A 20,148-nucleotide genomic window follows, 5' to 3' on the forward strand; every position below is an offset into this window, starting at 1 on the left:
GGTGTTTCATTTCACAGTTAAAATAACTTATTTACTTGAATTGTAGAGATATGAAAGGCAAGGGAAGGAGAGAAAACGTCTCCCCCATTTTAAAAACTCATCTTCCACAAGCTAATGTGATAGTGTAATGTGAAAGTACAGAAATCTGAAATCTAGTTCTGAATGTCTTTTTACCTCTCACTCAAGAGATATTACTCAGGTTTACTGTGACATTTCAAAATGTCACCACGCCTATCTCAAAACTTTAACACAGAATAGATATCTACCAGATACTTTAACACAGAATAGATATCTACCAGATACTTTAACACAGAATAGATACCTACCTGCTTTAATTCAGAACCCAATCTATACATGATGGTATTCTAAGAACCTCTTCTAAGAAGTTCTTACTTATTAAGTAAATACTCATCATTACATGACAAAGATCCTTATTTAGATGGAAAATAAAGACAGACTCAAACTTTGTTTTATTTTTTTAATAAAGTTTAAATAGTTAAAGTAAGAGGAAAGAGTACGTTTTAAAGCCAAGCTATTTCTTTGTTCCATGCTAGGCCTTAAAGTTGGATTTACTGGCAAATACGGGCCATAAGAAGAGCTGTATACTTAAAATGCTGGTGTAGAGTATATTAAAATAGCCAATGACTCACTCCAGATTACCTTAAAACAAAGGAAACACAATCTTCTACAGTTTTTGAAATGTATTGCCTCTTATCCTGATTAATGGAAAAATTATCCCTACAAAAGATTTTTTTTTTAAATATGAAGACTCTACAAAATATTTGCTTTATCCATTGGCAGGACTTTGAAAATCTCCAAAATATTTAGATATGTGTGCCTAAGGAAGTTTATAAATGCCAATCCAACACTGTAACAAAAATTCCAAACAGAACTGGAAATTAGAATAACTTACCCAAATCATCCCACCATAAGAATATTATATTTCAATTCTGCATAAACACAGACCAGCATGGTTTGTTTTGTTTTAAAAATTCTTCGTGTCCTACAGAATACAGCATAGGTTTGTTTCGTTAGTACCTTTACCCTTCCATTTCCTTAATGCTATTTCCTCATTAACATTCAAAACAGTATCTAATCTGTCTACAGATTTTTTCTGCCCTCAGGGCTCTTCTTAGCCTCAACCCTATCCTCACCCATGGAGATCCTTCCCCTCTAGCTTCAGAAAGAGGTTTTTGTTCGTTTGGCTGATCCTCATTTTCTTCTTTTTCAGATACAGGTAAGTATCCTGCCATAAAGGGAGCATGGGAATGAATGGGAACAGCACTGGGAATTACCGGGACATTTACAAGCCAAGTCCGTGAGTAGGAGCTTCGACAGCCACTATTTTTGAAAGAAAAATATCATGCTTTCTTTATATTGGATAATATTTGACAGATTGGATAATATGTCTACTATAAACATAGTTTTGTGCCACAAACAGCCACAAACTGCAGACAAAGCAATAGAGCACAGAGTTTGATTAATTTAGTGAAACACAAAAAAAATGGTAGAGTTCGAGTAGCATCTGCAATAGTAACAAACATTTAGGAACCAAAATGATCCAATAATCTAAAAATACATCTGCTACACTAAGAAAAAATCTGTGCAATGAGATTAGAAGATTCCAAATTGTGGACTGATTGCACAGGGACCACAGATGTAAGAAAGTATTAGCTTGGAAAAGCTTCAGCTTTCCAAAATTCAAAATCATTAAAAAGCAATCTGTTCATCATTCTACAATTTAACTGTTTCCTAGTCTCTGGGAATAAACAGCAGGATACAATCCTGTTCACAACATCCCTGTAGCTTAAAAAAAAAAAACAAAAACAAAAAAAAAAAAAACCAAAACCAAACAACTTTTTAAAGTAAATTAAGAAAATATATTCTTAAAAAAAAAAACTAGATGAGCACAAAGAAATGCCATGACGAATCCTGAGACAAATTATCCTACATCGTTGCTAGTCTATGAAAACTGGTTTGAATAATAAGCACACTGGAGTATTCAGTGACAGCACACAAATCAAGAGTATTTGTAATTATTAAGTTGTGCATGTTTTTAACTGACAAAACATGCTCACGGGCTTATTTTAAAATCTCTCACTGCTAGTTATCAAAGTTAAAAGATCATTTGCATACCAATACATATACTGTAAACATGAACTTCTCATTAAGGAAAGATGGATTTACAGTAATTTGATCTTTTACAAAAAGCTATTGGTAACCAAATCTCTCAGGGTCTAACTTTCTAGAAAATTAAACCAATGTTTCCACCCTCAAAGCTGAAACACTACCTCTTTAGGAAACAGCCCTGTTTATTTGTTAATCAGAAATACAATCAAGTGGCATATTTCCATTTGCTCTTCGGCTGACAGTTTCAGCTTCATTGTATTTTACAAGAAAACAGCAGACTTGCAGAAGTCCTGTAAATTCTTTCATATCGCAACTGATTTAATTACAGCGGTGAACAAACGCAGCAGTGATGCAAAATAAGATCAGCCCAATTGCCCTTATCTGATGATAGGATCTCTCTTCCTGTTTGGCTTACAGCAGTGAGGACTTCTTGTTTTGTTTCAGCTTTTTGTTGGTTTCTTTTTTTCTGGTCAGGCTGCCTCTGTCAAGACTGACAGAAGCAAGAAGTTGACATGCCCTTAGAATTCCAGCTTCCAGAGAATGATCCTCATAGGAATATAGCTGAGTTTCAATCAGTAGGTCGGGGAATGATACTAATGTGGAGAAAATTATCTGGATAGCTCATATGTTCACTTAGCCACTGAATGGGTGTTTCCAGCATTGGCTCAATTCCATGAATCATCACTTGAGTCTTCTGCTCTCCATCTAATTCAAAGAAAAAGAGAAACCACTAGTATACCATTCAAAGTTCACAGGAAGATTAAACATTTACTCATACATAATTTACGGTAGATTTAATTGGTGTTACAGAGTTCAACATTTAACAGAATGAAAAGTAGGAAATATCAGTATGGAGAAAGTGGAGATTTGTAGAATCTAAAACAGAACCTTTGAGTTAAAATTAATTCCAAGACAAAACTGGAATTAAGTAAAATTTAATGAAAGTGACACTTTACTCGTTGCAAGAGGGTTTTTTTTTAATCCTACAGTGATCCCAGCTTGTTGTCAACCCAGTTAAGGCACATCCATCTCACCCAGCTGTAAGGCATATGAATTTTACACAGATCATGCTTAAAATGTTGAGCTTCCTAAAACATACTACTAAGTTGTGTTCTTAATAGTGTGATCTCTTGAAAGAGCTGGACTATGTGTAATATAACACATGTATTATTCCTGAAGTAAGTTTATTTTGCTAAGAATAATTTACATAAATTTCTAGCAATATTTCAGAGTTACTCCAATGGCAGAGCTGGCACCGGCTTTTTCTCAGTTTCATCTCTTGGAAAAGCAAAGTTAGCAAATTATTTCCAGTATAACAAGAGTATTTTCTAAGAATATTTCAATCCTTTTTATTTATACTTGTCCCGGAGGATGCAAGTACTTTGATCCGTTGATTCAAATGATGGGAACCAGCTAAAGCAACTGACATAACAGTCATGACATGAACTAAAACAACAAAAAATGCAAATTTTTTTTTCAGCGACAAGGGAGGAGAAGAGCATATGAAATATGCTTCCAATAATTGTTGGGGGGGGGAGGGGGGAAGTAGGCAGTGACCTTTCACTCATTTTATTCTATACTATGGCATTCTCACACAGACCTACCACAGTAAAATCCCCATTCAGTACTCAGAAGTATTACAGCATTCACTAATTGGCATTTTATGTCCCTCTCCAGTGTTTTTATTACAGAACAAACCACCATCCTCACCAAGAGCTGCATGGAAGAGAGCAGAATCTAGGACTGTAGGCACCATTACTGGTTCTTGCATTCAGTAGCCCCAGTTGTACTGTAATTACTATTTTGTAACACAGATGAAATCACATTTATTTGGTAGTTAAAATCATCTGACAGCTGCCTGAAGAAGTTTGTAATATAACCAGCTATCTATGCCCACACAGCTGGTAAAAAAAATCATCCTAAACATGTAGTTGACTTTACGCTAGTAATAATTCTTCCTGCAAGAGCAGACAGTTATGTTTGCTTAAAATAAAGCATTATAGTTTTGTTACTTGTTACCTACATATGGTATATTCTGTTCAAAGTCTTGATTCTCTAAATGGCATAATACACACATTATCACACTAAATTAAGCACAAAAACTTGCTGGTTTCTGGTTTTATTGCAGACAAGTCTGAATAACAAAGCACATAATTTAAAAACCAACTTCTGGTATTTCTAGCCAAAATAGGTATTTACTGGGCTGAAACACTACCAGTCAGATTGTCAAAAGAATTAACTCACAAAGAAAAGATCTCAGAAACCCAGTTGTGGCGGTGCATTAATTCATTTACAACATCAGTTTTCTTTTTTTGAAGTTAGGGAACATCTAAATATTTTTAAGTGACCTCCAAATATATGTATTTAACACTTTAAAATGAAAACCTTCCAATGTCATTCCTTAAATTGGTGTGAGTTAGTGACTTTTTCTTAATGTTTCATAGTATTATTTAATTTTCAGAAACCACTAATTTACATAAAACCAGATGACAGAATGCAATTTACTCTTTTTAGCCAAAACTTGCAAAAAATAAGACTAAAAGCTTTAGAACGCCAGTATAATTTTCTTGCCATTAGAAGAAAGGCTCATAAATGATAAACATTTTCTTTGGCTCTTCCATTATTGTGCAACATATGTATGTTTGTGCATGTGCCTGCTCTTGCTTAAAAATGAAGTGCAGGTAATCTTGATGTCTCCTTCCTTGTTCCTTACCCAGCTTTGTCCCTTTCTCATACAAGTCTTTTATTCTGTTCCTTGGCAAACTGAGAAAGCCTCAGAGGTCAATGAAGAATTTACCAGTTTAATTAAAATCTAAATCTCTGCATTAGCATTGTTTGTGCTTTAGTATTGTCTCTGACAAAGCATCACTTCTCCTTAATTCCTCTTCCCCTTAAGGCTTGACTGAAGAGATCTTATCTCCCAATTCTGTATTTACTGCAACCTTCTTTCACAAAATTCATTGTTTTTACTTCAACATTCTTCTCTCCTTTTGTTACTAGGAACCACAAACTCTCACTTAAGGCACATTTACCCAAACTTTCCTCAACTTTCGTGTTTTCCATCACAATTTGGATTGTAAATCAGAGTGTCTCATATGGACTCTTCTCTACTTTTTGTAGCAAAAGGCTGCCAACAGCAAATACATTAAAACAATTACTGAAAAATATTCTTATTTTGTCAAGAGCTGTCTAATTATTAGCCATTTCCACTGTGATCTGAGTTCTGAATTGTTTGCTAGGTATCATGAAAACTTCATCCACCTGTTTTAGAGATACAATAGATTACTAGATTTACAAAATATTTTCTTTCCATGATTTTAGATGCATCTTGACACACCAACTGCTGTCCTCTTCTTCCCCATCCCACATTCTATGATCACAAGAAGCTTTTTTAAACTGACAAAATGCGGCTACAAAGTGTACAAGTTGCTAAACACAACATGTATTTAAATTAGTGGTATAAAATTTAAACTACCTACTTACAAAGTAATGCCACTCTATGTCATTGGATAATGCCTGTGAAAATTAGGGTAAATAACTGTTAATCTGCAGTGCAGAGGGTCCAGACCTAATGATATCATTACTGTCAATACCCATTCTACAATGTTCAGTAATGCAGTGAAAAAATAAAGAGCATTTCCTCAAAAACACTAATTCAGATTTTCCAGTAACCTCACCAACATTTTTTGTCCTCTTAAAAACCTGTCAGAATTGAGTTACATGTTACTTATCACATGACCTAAGTTTTTTTGTTTGTTTATTTGGTTTTTTGGGGTGGTTTTTTTTTGGTTTTTTTTTGTTTTTTGTTTGTTTGTTTTTTTTTTTTTTGCTTTGCTACAAATTACTCTAGGGAATAAGATTAAGTGGAAATACAAGAAAAATAAAAGCATAGTAATCTATGTTTTATAAGTTTTCATAGTGCTACTTAAAATCAGAGTGCTTCTATATTACTGAAGTAACAAACTCTGTTTTGGCATTCACAAAATAAAGCCCCAAAAAAATGTTAAAAATGAATTAAATAGTCTATCAGAGAGGTTGTCCCAAGAATAAATTATTTTCTTACCGCTTTCCTTGTGGAGCTGTATCAATAGAGAAGGTACTGTACCCTCCTCAAGTTACTAGAGGCAAGCTCTAAGCACAGATGGTAACACCTCTTGGTAAAACTGAACAACAGTCCACCTCCAGAAGGCAAGTAACTATGATTACATGTTTTGTACTAAGACATTTTTGAGACATTCACCTCACTGAGACCCTAACTCAAGGCTGCAACACTTAAAGTATTGACCAGACCCACACTAATTAATCATATCACAAAGTCAGAAGAGTTTTCCAGCTCTGTACAGAAAATGGAGAGAAACAAGAACCTCTGAAGTAAGGGCTTAAGAAGAGATCACTTTTCTGTCACCTATAAGGTGGCTCCGTGCTCCTGATGAGGAAACCACTAAAAGAAAATATTGGCAAAGGACTCTCTTTTGCAGATAGGCATCTGCTGGAAGGAAGCAAGAGAGAGTGGCCTGTTGCATCTCAAGTGAGTCCTTGAGAGAGTGACTCAAAGCCCTCCTCAACCTGAGGCAGCTTGAGCCCACTCTCTCTCCTTTAAGGGGAATGCCCTAACTACAATATTCATTGTTGCTAATCCCCAGCTTCCTTTAAAACCTCTCAATATCCAGGAATCAGCAAGACACAGTGGAAGAACAAACAAGAAAATCTGTAGCCTTCAGAGAAGGTCGGAAGATGTGCTATATCATGGTATCATAGAGTACATTTTTCTCTTTCCTTCAGCTATGTAAATTGCTGCTTGTAAACTAATCTACTCAGTAATAGGAAAATTAGCTTAATTAGCATTAATTCAGATTGTTGCACATGAGCACTGATACATCTAAATAAATTTTTCTACTGAGTTACGTTATTATTTGAAAGAACTGAAGATAGACATAAAAGATTGGTTTAGTTTTGAGACAGATTCAAGTGCCCGAGAGCAGAATAGTGAGAACACACTGCCTCTGTCACAGCTACTTACTTCAGCTAGTTTTTACCCAGATTAGCACCAAAGTGCTAACCAGTGCTGCAAAGACATACTCCCTTTCACCCACACAGACAGCTCCTCTAGCCAGACTACATCTGTGATGTACCACTTAAAATTCTTTAGTGGGATGAAATACCTCCCCTCTGATTGTGGCCTCAAGCAATCACCTGTAAGAGCAATTTAGCAGGCTTAAATCCCTTAACCCGGTAGACAATACAAGATATTCAGGCTTTAGCAAAAGTGCCCCTGGAGTACTCAATTAGAATCCTCAGCATGCAAGTTCTCTGCATAGCAAGTCCTAGAATCTGCCTGTAGTCAGGGGCAGCACCACTTACAAAATTGGTTTTACAACTCTAAAAAGGCAAATAGAACCCGGTACTTCAAATTAGGGGCAAACAATGCATTTCTTCTATGCTACAAAGCCACAGGACTATAGACAAGGACACAAAAATGTATAAGGAGTAAACACAACTAAGTTTCATGCAGTAGCAGCATTTTAATAGTGTAACACAACTGGATGCCAGCTTTTCCAGCTGTGAAGTGGGCCATAGACATTTGGTTGCTTATCTTCAGAATATATCATATGCTCTGGAAATATGATACTAAAGGTATTCCTGACAATAGGCTATGCCATATTGTAGGAAAACTCATCTTGGGACAGCATTATAAGGAGCAGACTTTTCTTTCTGTGACTGTGATGTGGCTGCTTTCTTCCCCATTTTTTCTGCTCCTCAGGTTATCTGGCAGGAGAACAGTGTGTGCTCAGCACCTGGTGCCTCAGACATCTCTGAATCTGAAGAGACACACCAAACTTCCAGTGGAAAGATTTTATCTACCTCTGTAGGATCTCTCAGGAAATTACATACAGAAACATAGCTTTCAGTAATGTGCTCCGTGTGAATAATGCAGTGTGCAACCACTAAGTTTGTTACTGAAAGATACTGCTGACCCAATTTTGAAAGCCTGGAGCCAAAACTGGGCAAGGCTAAATCTATTGCAAGCAAAAGTGAAAATTTCCTTCTTGGAAGCTAGGCCTCTGGTCTAGCACCAAGGATCACACATGCAACTGTGCACTTATTTACAAAAGATTCTTCTATATTAGTAGGCAAATTCAAAGACTATTCTAATTTGTAACTACATGTGGTAAGAAAGCACTGGGCAGTGGCTGAAGTTATTCTTCCCCTCTCTAGACACCTCAGGCTGGAAATTCTAGGACATACAGAAACAAGACAGCCCCTGACAAGTCTCATAGTCTAAAGAAATTCTCCACCAGTGACTTCAGCACTGGTTGCAGAAAAGAAACAAACATATATTCGATTAACGTACTTCACTTTTTGCACTTTTAAGTAAGTAGCATCTCTAAAAACCCTCAAACCTCAATAAAGTCAGCAATGGCTTAATTTGTTAGCCCTGAAACTTGACAAAGAGCATCTATCTCATTTAACAGTAACCTGTCCAAACAGTTCCTATGTCTAATATTAAAATTGAGAAAGACAGGATACCATTTACAACAAAACAAGTTTCACAATTATTTTCATTGTGTGTGCTACAAAAAAAACGTGTTCATAAAATGAAAAAATAAAACTAGGCTAAGGAGCATTTATGAACATTTTCATACCACTTTTGTAGTACTTACTACAGGCAGACACCATATATTTTTTAATTCATGACAAAAATATTTATTTGCTCAGTGAGCAACCATAGCTACAGAATAAATTAAACCCATGTATAAATTAAATATTCATGCTTTACTTTTCTCCAGTATGTTTAAAAAAAGTATTAGAAACTAACACATATTATTAAAGGCTTTTCCAGTCATCAACTCCAATCTAACTGGAACATCTGCAATCAGTTTCTGGCATGTGTATGTGTAATAGTGACTAAGGTACAGAAATACGGTGAAGTGTTCTGATTCCACAGTAATGACTACCTCAATATAAAGAGATCAAATAGAAAAATAAATTTGTACACTGAAAAAGTTGTACTTAATGAGCTGAGTACTAACAAGAGCTCAATACCTATGTAATTTCATGGGAAGTGCATAAAAAGTTGATTTTGGTGAAATCTCACGGCCAAATGATATTCTGCTCTTTGAATGAACCCAGCATAAGTACTTCAGACAGCAAACATTCTCTTTACTAAAACCAAGTATTTCATTCTTAAGAAACTATAACTTCACTGTCTAAGTTTACTATATGTTCAATTGAGCAGGTTTTTTTTTTTTTAGTTAGCATTTAGAATTTTTATACTAGGAATAAAATCTTATGAGCTTTAAGAAGCTTTACACTAGCCTACTTGAGCCAGCATATCCCAGGCTGTCCTTACTATTCTGTAAATTCCTTCCTGTGCAAAAACCACCCTGCTTGCCACAGCAGTAGGCTCTATTGCTAGAAGTGACTAATTTTCCATAGCAATCCTAACGTGCTTTTAACCTCACTTCAACCACACAAAGTACCAAAATCCTTATTCTTTTCCTCTCCCCAAAGCTGGAGCAATGATCAGTTTCAGGCAACTCACAGATGATACACTGGATCACATCAACAGATGTGCTGTTCAATATCCTCTGACCAAGAGCAAGAACACACAAAGAGTTCTGCAAAGCCAACTCTACAATAGCCTAGCCACAACAAAAGGTTCCTCTGACCTCAAAAATTTTAGATGCTGATATGTGACATGAAAGCACAGGACTGACTTTTCCTTCCTGCCTACATATCTCACCAGCACTGGGGAAAGCCACTAAGCTGACTTCAGGTGAAGAACTCACTCACAGAAATACAAGGTCATTGCATTATTCAGTACAAATTTCTTTCTCAAAATGATTCCGTGTCTGAAATAAGAATTGTTCCAAATACAAGATGGGGTTTGGAGACTAAGAATGACAGTTCCTACATAGACTAGAACTGCCTGACATGAATATAAATAAACTATGACATAGATTTAGTTAACTATCAGCAACTAGACAATATCACTCATTTTAACCATTTAATAGTAACATGAGTTCTCAATTTAATTTTTTGAGTGCCTTCACATCATCTTACCAGAGCCCCTCATAAGAACTACTTGTCCAAAATGCTATGACAGAACCAGAGCTGTATCAACTTCAGTGAACTCTATTCTTGCAGAGTACCTGACTACAAAAGCCCAGTTCCAGGCAAGATATAAATATGTACTGATATTAAATCCACATCCACTAATTTAGCTTTAATTATTGCTCTACTTCTTTACATGGTTTTGACACAGGCCAGTTGGCTGGTATCTTTGTGATCTTCTCATGGTATAAACATCTCAACTTGAATTTAGACATCTGTGACTTAACAGAGAAGACAAAACCTTATTTGTCACAGTTCTTATATGATTACATTCCTTGGATTATCCCAAGCACCAACCAGCCTTCGCTATTCCCCAAACAGAAGTGCAATATTATTATATGCAATATTACCACCATACATTAAATATCACTAAATACTGAGATGAAATCAAATACTTGGCCTCAACCCATTCATAATTTTCTTTTCCACGCAACTTTTCTCTCTTGTTATTTCCTGACATCTTTTACCTCAAGTCTATCCTTAGGTTAGATAGCCACATTTCTGAAACATAGCAAAACAATCAGATTAAAGTAATCACCACAAGTAAAAGTTTATGATGCTTTGTAGCAGCAGATGAGAACTTGGCTTATACTTCTAATCTCACAGGAGCCTGAAAACATGTAAATGAACTAGAAAACCTTTTTACTAGTGCACTCAAAAAATTTTTAGAGAAAGTGAATTTGGCCTGTAACACCACTAAGCAGACTATTTTTAACCATTTCCCAAAACAATTAACACTGACTGTAACACCATGCAAGACAAGGGAACTTTTCCTTTTGTAAAAGAGTTCAGGCAACTCAATGGAAAAGCAGATAGAGGGTGGAAACTTAACTAAAATTTACTTAACTAAACTTCGCTGTTGTTGCTTTTAAATTATTTTATTCTTGTATATTTCATAGAAGTTTTTTAAATGGGGTTCTTGGAACAAGTCCCGAACTAATTTATGACAGAACCCTAAAATACTTTTCTTAAAAATCTGACATCTTATAGAAGACCTTACAAGGCCAAAAATGCTTCCCATCAAACATCTAGCTTCAGGAAGAATAAAAAAAAGTAAGACTAAACTCCCAGGGAATATTCTTCTAACACTTCTTCCTTAGCATCAGTGTTTTAGCCTCATCTTTGAACTGGCAATAAACCTGTGGTAGTTTCTAAAAGGCTGGGGTTAGCAGCTGAGGCTTATAAACCCATTTTCTTCAATGCATTAAGTTTGTCTATTCACATGTGAATAAAGTGAGAAAGCTCAATGTAAATCATGCTGCTTTTCCATGTAACAAGCAAGCACACATCACATTTAGATACGTGAGGAACAGGCAGGGTGTGCATTAAAAGATAAACACCTGAATGCGTGACAAATTGAGGCCAACTTGTCCATGATATGTTTTCCATTGTTGAAGGAGAGCTAAATCACTTTTAAGAGTTGTGTAGCTTTTTGGAACAGCAGGCATCTTGACTTACCAGAAGTTAACCCTTTTATGCACTATACCCTTAATTAGATTTGAGGTTTCCCTTCCCTCCAAACAGTGTAAAACTGATCTTCAGAAATTAGGACTCTCTATCTATACAATTAGGGAGTTGAACATAATCAATATGGTTCTTGGAAAAAAAAAAACAACACCACCAAAAAATCACATTTGATAAAGATTTATTTCTACAAAGTTTGGTCCAAAGCAAATCAATTTGCTGTAAAAGACCTTGTTACTAACAGTTTGTGAGAACTTTTACAATGTCATTGTTTTCAAAATGCTATTATGCCAAACAATTAAATAACAAATTCTCTATGCAATCACATTATATATTTCCAAAGCATATGCACATTCATATATTTTTAAAGGTTTTTAATGGCATTCTTGAACTTTCAACCTCAAGTTTACTTCATTTTCAAGTTACTATAATTCACATCATGCCTGCAAATATTCTGTGATCCTCATGGCTGTTCATCTTTTGTAAAGAACTTTTCAGCTAATCAAACGATGACCTATTCCTACCAAAGCACAGAAGGATTACTGTTTCTAAAAAATCACTCTCAATACAGAAGAGACCAGCACATTCACTTGTTTTCAATGCTAATTGCTAGTTTATCTGCCCAGTTTAATACATCAACTTCAAAAGTGGACATTGGGATATAATTACTGTTTAAAACCATTTGGCTGAAGAGTGATAAGTGACACATACAGATTCAAGGCTTAATGGCTGTTATTTCATGTTTTGTGCCTTCCCCTATTTAACTAGAGAAAAATAAACTGGGTTTTCCTTTTTAAAAATGCTACTTCCAAGAATATTATTATGATATTTAAGAAAGTACACAACTTCACAAGCAAACTACATGTGAAAATTGAGATGAGCTATTCAATTATATTCAAAGTATGGACAGTTTCGTTTCATGTCTGACAAATTCTTCAACTTCTGCTAAGCTGATCAGTAAAAAGTCAGCTAATTGAATCCATTGATGTGAAAAACCACAGGCTCAAGTCTGTACTGCATACATCAGGCTGAAGGATTTCTGCTCCAGCCACGGTGGTAATAGTCAGTGGGGTCAGGTCAAAGAGGGTTAAAGTGAGTCAGGATATAGCCAAAGGAATACATCAAACACTGATTTTAAAAGGGCAATTAATCTTAGACAGAAATGCTTCCTGGGGAATGAGATCTCAATCTTAAGAGCACACTACATGATGTAGCAGTAAAAATGTACATATACAAGCTTAGAGAGCTTTCATCCTGTGATCACAAACAGAAGGGGAGTGCTGTTTATCAGAGAAATACAAACCCTTGCTAAAATACTTACATTAGCGTCTTCCGGCCCTTACTCATCGAAAAATAAATTCTGTAATGAGCAGACTGTAGAATTTGCACACATGAAATACCTTTTTTGGTACATGTACTGTAAGTTCTTTTGAACAGCTAGTAGACTAAAGTATTTAGAGATCTCTACCACAGTAAAATTAAAGAATCTAGCACTGAAAAATTCAGGAAGGAGTGGTGAAAGGAGTAATGGAATACCTGCAGGACTATACACTGAACACTAAAAAAAAAATAACCTCTTCTCGAAACAGCTATCTGGTCAGAGTTAAAATTGGAAGAAAGTTTTCATCAAAAGTTTTTTTTAGCTTCTCCATTCCAAAATACTATGACAGTTAGCTGCAAAGCTGATAAACTATAATATAATCTTTGTTTTTAATGTGAGTTTGACTCATAACCTAAATATTTTTCATTTAGAGTTCAAAAAATATTTTTCCACTTTATAGTAGAAAAATAAATCCATAAAGCTTACAACACAAACATACAGCATTTGCAAAAAAATTTTGCTATGTTAATATCATTAATTAGTTAGCAAGATTACTAGGAATCATTAGCTGTGTAGACAAATATGTAGAGGCCTGAAATTAATTACCACAAATTTGGCCGCATTAGCTCACAGCACTAAAGAGAACTGGCTTTGCAGCCATCTCTCCAACTGAGGATATTGATGGCCAACATTACAAGTGCCAGGAGGGCATCTATTTGTGTATCTGGTTCATACATTTAAGCCAAGCTGGCTTCTTGGCTTCAATGGCTGGTGACAGCCTGCACAAAGATACATAGTGAAGTCTGGTAAAGTGTAGAGACCTGCTGCATTTTGCCATTGTAAATGTGGTGATGATACCATCTGGAAAAAGGACAAGGCGCACAAGTGCATTCAGATCTTCACTGACTGTAGCACCTCCTGTGCACAAGCCAAACCACTGCATAAGACTTTAGCTTCAGCATAAGGAAAAGTTTCACCTCTATTTTTAACAGATACTCTCCAAATGGCTACAGGTGCACAGTAAAAACTAAAGTTATCCACTGTTAATCCACTAATTGTTAAGTTATTAAAATTTCTGATTAAAATGGGGTAGTCACACAGGGGACAACTACTGTCAGCAAGTGCTGCTGAATCCCTAGAGAAGAGAGTAGGACACATAATGGATTATTATCCTTTACATTACTGGTAAAGCTGCTATTTTCCTCCTCATTATTTCTGTAGGCCCTTTAGTTTTGCAGGTTCTATTTTTTCCAGGTCTATAAAAAGTTTATCTCCTGGAAAAATCAGGTTATACTTATATGCATCAAGGCAAAATAGAAACAGACTAAAAAAGAGAGATGGAAGGAACACAGGAATGATTTTACTCAATCAATCCCCAAAGACACAATATATACACCTAATTTAAAGGTATAGATATAGTTTTAAAAATGGGCCAGAACCCACTCTTTGAACTTCAGGGCAAATGCCAAGGAACAGCTCATGCCTACTCAGCTAAATTATCTGCTCCTTTCTACTGCCTATTTCGAATAGATCGCAGACTCTTAATCCATGAACCCTGCTTAAATTTTCTGGTAGACTATTAATATGCCTTGATCAAAATTATGGCAAAGAACTGCTAATAGTCTTACAGCACCAACAACACATGTTCCAGCCCACTTCTGTTTACTAGTATAAATAAAAACCCTGAGACCACATCATTTAAATCTGTTTGCAGGCTGCAGTGTCCTGGTTGAGAATTTCACATTGTGGATCTTCACAGAGGGTTATTACTGTCTCCTGGAATTTTTGATAGACCCAAATCTCCAGTTACTCTTGCACTAATTACAGCACTAAAGGCATGGTCACATTTTCTGTGAAACTAAACATAAGGAATATCCTGTAAATCTATGTACTTTGTGTACTTCAGCTGTTGCTGGCATGCTTATTTCTGCGAGCAAGGATATATAAGAAACAAGAAGGAAGGTTTAGTTTAGGTTTAAGTTTTTGACGGCTGACTCATACTGAGTGACCTCTGTGGCCTCTGGAGTAAAACAGACTAATTTAGATCACAACTCAAAACAATCCAATTCTTAACTCTGCTACTGACCTCAGTGTGACCAGGTACAAGCCACATCACCCCTCTGTGCCTCTTAATTTCTCCTTTTTTGTCTCTCTTCACTCATCTTTTATCTAAGTGATAAATTCTGTGGGAACACACTGCAATGTGTACAGTGCATAAGGAACCAGCAGTCTCCTCCTAAAACACAAAAAATACTCATTTTAAACCTGAAAATTCAACACAACCAAAAAACGCTGTCAAGACGCTTTGATGCTAACAGTTCTCCTAAAACTCACATACATAGCAGATGACTAGAAATCAGGCAGATTTTCTGTCAGTAATTTTCCACAATCTTTTCTTAACTGCCTTGATTTCCAAATCTATATAGCACTCAGTCAGGAAATTGATGGTAAGACACTGATGTTCCTGGGAAGAGCGGACTATTATTCTAGGATGAAAAACCTCACCTCTCTTCTGGAGGGCATTTCAGAAATGCTGGCTTGTGATTTTTAAAAATAAGCTAAATTTTGAAGAAGTTATTTTGCTCTGTGGAGGATTTTACTTTCTCCATTTCATACTACTACTGTTAATGACAGAATTAAAAAACTTCTTGTTGTGTCTGAATAAAGTCATTGGCTTTTTGACTAATTTAAAGAGAATAGTCTGGAGTCTGATACTAATAAAACTTATTGGGTGGCCAACAGAACAAATTCAGCTGAAGCTGAACAAATTTCCAAAGGCTTGTCTGAGAAACAGGATTATTTCCCTATTTGCTGTACCTCTTCCTACAGTCTACCATTCTGAATGTGCGTGCCTGTGCATGCCCAGAAACCACTTCTAAGTCACAAAGAGACAGCACATTACTCTTGTGATGTTAGCAAAGTTGCTGGATGCAACAGGAAAGAGTAGACTAGAATAGACTGTGGCAGTTGGAAGGGACCTACAATGATCATCTCATCCAACTGCCTGAGAAATCTAGGGCTACCAAAAGTTAGAGCATGTTAGTAAGGGCACTGTGCAAATGCCTCTTAAACACTGACAGGCTTGGAGCATTGCCCACCTTTCTAGAAAACTGTTCTGGTGTTTGACCACACTCATGGTAAAGAAATGCTTCACAAGGTCCAGTCTAAACCTCCCCAGTGCAGCTTTGAGCTATTCCCACATGTCTTATCACCAGCTACTCAGGGGAAGAACTTAGTGCCTGCCTCTTCACTTCCTCAGGAAGCTGCTCCTCACAGGACATGCCTTCCAGCCCCCTCACCAGCTTTGTTGTGTCCCTTGGAGGCACTTGAGTACCTTAACAGCCTTACATCGTGGGACCCAGAACTGCACACAGCACTCCAGGTGAGGCTGCACTGATGCTGAACACAGTGGGATAATCAGCTCTTCTTACTGACTGTGCTGTGCTTGATGCACCCCAGGATGTGGTTTGCTCTCTTGGCTGCCAGGACACACTGCTGCCTCAAACTGAGTCTGCCACTGCCCAGCATCCCCAGACCATTTTCTGCAGGTCTGTTCACCAGCCACTCCTCTCCCAGTTTATATCTGTGCTCCACGCTACTCTGTCCTAAGTGCAGGATCTTGGCATTTGGACTTACTAAATTTCGTACCATTTGCCAGCAGGAAAGGAAGAAACCACTCATAAGATACCAGATGGATTATCCTTGTAGTCAACTGAGGTAAAGTTATAGAAACCCTTAAAACCAAACTATGTTCAGTGTTTCCCTAATAAGAAAATGTATGCAGAAACATCACAACTAGCCCCACACACCCACTACATTTCCTTTTAGGAGCAAGTGAGACAGAACATTCTGCACACAACAGAAGCCCTCTCTGATTACGTAAAGAGTTTGTTTAGAAATGAAGATGGCTAAGAAGAAGCACAGCTGCCACATTATTCTCAGATTACCTGCACCTTTCCATGTGGTAATGACAAATTAAATTGATATTAATTAATTCTGTAGTCATGACTATTAATTCTATAATCTCAAGCCAACCTCTGGACTTCAACCTTTTTGCTCAGAAAGGACTACTAAATCAAAAGGTATGCAATTTGAACACAGAAAAAAATGTTTCCACTTCAACTTAAAAAAAGGCAACTGGGGCAGGTAGGTGTTTGTGGGTATATATAAAAAAAAAGGAAAATCAAAAAGTTGGCAGTAAGATGAAAGTCAGATGCAGAAGGATAATCCAAGCAGATGGTCTAGTTAGGAAAAGATAGCAGGCACAAATAATGACTCACACCAGAAAGGAGAAGTACAGAATGACCTCTTCCAACACGGAAAGCACCACTGAGTCAAGGACGCAAGGAGGGTGGAATAGCTTAAGGAGTGGTCTGAAGATCAGTTGTGGCCTGCAAGAGGACTCCCACAGCAGAGGAGACAGTTGTCTAGAATTTGTATGACTAGCAAGCTTTTAACCATCTTTTAGTACACCCACACTCTACAAGACCTCTAACCCTTCACAATACTCTCACAGACACGTGGGATGAAAGTGTGGCTAATAAAGTGTCTAAAACTGCCCAGGGCTTGTTATATTTTTTAATTCAGTTGACCTGGGAAAATATTTCAACACTGTACCTCCACAACACAGAATAGCAGACCAGTCTGCAGAGAGCACATGCAATCAGACTTACTAGCTGGACATGGGGAGCAAAGACTTCCTCAGTTTGCTCACCATAGAAGCAGTAAGGAATGGGATAGTGCTGTGCTGCTCCAATTCCCACAGTAAGCCCCATGTCAAGCTAATTCTGACCTCAGGCGAAGCAAGCCCAGTCATATTTAATGTCTATCCAAAGACATTCACACTGCATAAATTTACCTCCTTCTGTTGCACAATTTCTCATTTGTATCAAAATTAGGAGTCTACATGGCAAATCTAATCTAAATTCAATTTTCTGTTTAACTAATTTACTGGAAGTCAATGCTTAAAAAACTGAGGGGGAACAAAAACAATTAATATGTAGTCTCTCATACATTATACATTAAAAAAAGCTGAGAGTTAATTGAAAACAGTTGATCCCTAATTTTACAAAATCATTCAGTACAGCAAGTCTTAAGAGAAAAATCCTGAAAGTCTTTTTGATCCTTGTTTTATTTCTGAAAGAACTAATGACACTGCTTTAGAAAGAGGTCAGTTCACGCAGCTTTTCTGAATGAGCAACAATGCTGTGAAAACTGGGAATGATTGATAGCCTACTGTTTGCGTCATTATGTCCAAATGTTTACCATTTGAGCCTTCAAGAAAGCATGAGACAAAAATCAAAACAAGTTTTATGAAGACTTCAACAACACTAGCAAATTAAAATTGTATCCAGAATTGCTTAGACATGATAGCAGTGCAAGAAAACGGCTTTCTTTTGCATTACGCAGTTTTTATCTTTGCATTATGCTCAATGTCTTAAATTTCTGGTGGGGAAGAGGAAAAGTCTTTCCCTCCCCAGAAGTCTGTTTTCTATCATTTTAACCCTTTGCCTCTTCAAATCATTCTGTTGAACTCAACACTGTTTCCCCTTGCAGTTAGTGCTTTGTAGTTATGTAAGAACACACTGTGTTCCTCCCTTTCTCCTAATAAGATGAGTCACTATTTCTAAATAAACTGTTTACAGTATTGGGATGTTCATTTACAGGAACTTCATAAATGTGCACTAACAAATTTTTTTTTTTCAACAGTTCCGAGTTATTAATTTTTTTTTCCAATTTGATAAATGCTGACATTCAGAACTGATATTACTTCTGGAAACAAAGGCCCTTTAATTGGCAACAGGAATTCTATCACCAGATACAGAAAATCATGGGGAAACACAGCATGGCTTCCTTGAAGCAATAGATAGGTAACACTTAATTTTATTATCTGCCGTAAACAACAGTGTTGCTGTAAGCAAGTGGCCTAATCCACCTAATCTGAGTAAAACTGAGAATTTTGGACAGTAGGAGAGACTAGCCATGGCATTATCTCTTTCAGGAATGGATAATTTTGTTATTCATCAGTTTGAGGAAGAATACTCCTAAGTAACATGTTCTATCATATCAGGTATGTTTCCTTACGCTATAGTTGCAGGCAACAACTTGGTCTTAAACATCTGCTCTCCCTTACCTGCATAGAAACTTCAACCACACAGTGTAAGAGACCACAAGCAATATCAAGCTTAATCTCAGCCTGTTCCTGCATAATCCACTAAATCTTCCCACTAATAGCAATAACTCTGAATTCATTTAAATGACTGCTTAATTTTCTGGAACTGGAATTACTACAGACAATTGCACTTCACCACACAAAAACTGTCCAGTTAAAGAACCAACTCTTGTCTGTGCAAGTGGCATCCACAAGCATAGGAAAAAAGATCAGACAATGAGTTTACAGACAGCAAAATGAATAATCAGAATAATTTGATCCTAACCCTGATTCTAAACACTCATGAATGGGTATTTCATATTAAAATAAAAAAGCCATCTGTCATGAGCTTAGATTCAAAACTACATGATGCACAGTTTACGAGAAGCAAAGCTGAAGGATTTTGGATTGTTGGCTAGAAAGGATAAATGTAAAATTTCAAGAGTGTAAAAAGGCAAATGAGAAGGGTGACACTGGACAACTTTATTCTGACTTCCCTGAGTAACTAATCAGGACACTGGTCATCTTGGAGAACAAATGAAAAGCAAGAGAAACTGGGAAATGGAAGAGTGCTGACAGAGAGGCACAGTCCCTAGGTGTCAAAATATTTTAGATTTTTGTATCCAGTGATACAGAAATTTGCTGGTAAACTCTAGAAAACTGAAGTCTAGATAACAGAACAGCACAGGACAAGAAGAAAGCAAAAAGAAAAAACTAACAGAGCAGAAGTGACTGTTGACTACCCCAAACAACTAGATCTATTCCTGTTAGGAAATCAGCTAAGGTCTGCAGCCTTTAGACAAACTGAATTAAACAATAATTATGGAAATACAGTAAGTAAAAATATACTAATGCACAATTTAGGTTTATCCATAGTAAAATTTCAGACTGAGGTGACTTTAATTCATGAACTGCTGTGTAACTGATAAAATACAGTTCAGTAACTAAACATAAACATATAACATGC

General features: G+C 36.5%; 1 protein-coding gene across 2 annotated transcripts in view; it reads right to left on the reverse strand.

Annotated features, from left to right (window-relative positions):
• Positions 1 to 464: 464 nt before the first annotated feature.
• ATG5 (autophagy related 5) overlaps positions 465 to 20,148 on the reverse strand; it is a 70,737-nt gene continuing 51,053 nt past the window's right edge. Inside the window, exons 8-9 of one of the 2 annotated variants that reach the window (XR_012055003.1) lie at positions 15,117 to 15,266; positions 465 to 2,835 (exon numbers count right to left, since the gene is read on the reverse strand). Coding sequence is in view for 1 of the 2 variants with exons in the window: in XM_002196065.6 (XP_002196101.1) it covers positions 2,699 to 2,835 (137 nt within the window). In the remaining variant the exon portion in view is untranslated. The remainder of the gene's footprint in view (positions 2,836 to 15,116; positions 15,267 to 20,148) is intronic. The other variant, XM_002196065.6, reaches the window with a different exon arrangement.

Source organism: Taeniopygia guttata, chromosome 3, assembly GCF_048771995.1.
Source record: "Taeniopygia guttata chromosome 3, bTaeGut7.mat, whole genome shotgun sequence".
NCBI lineage: Eukaryota > Metazoa > Chordata > Aves > Passeriformes > Estrildidae > Taeniopygia > Taeniopygia guttata.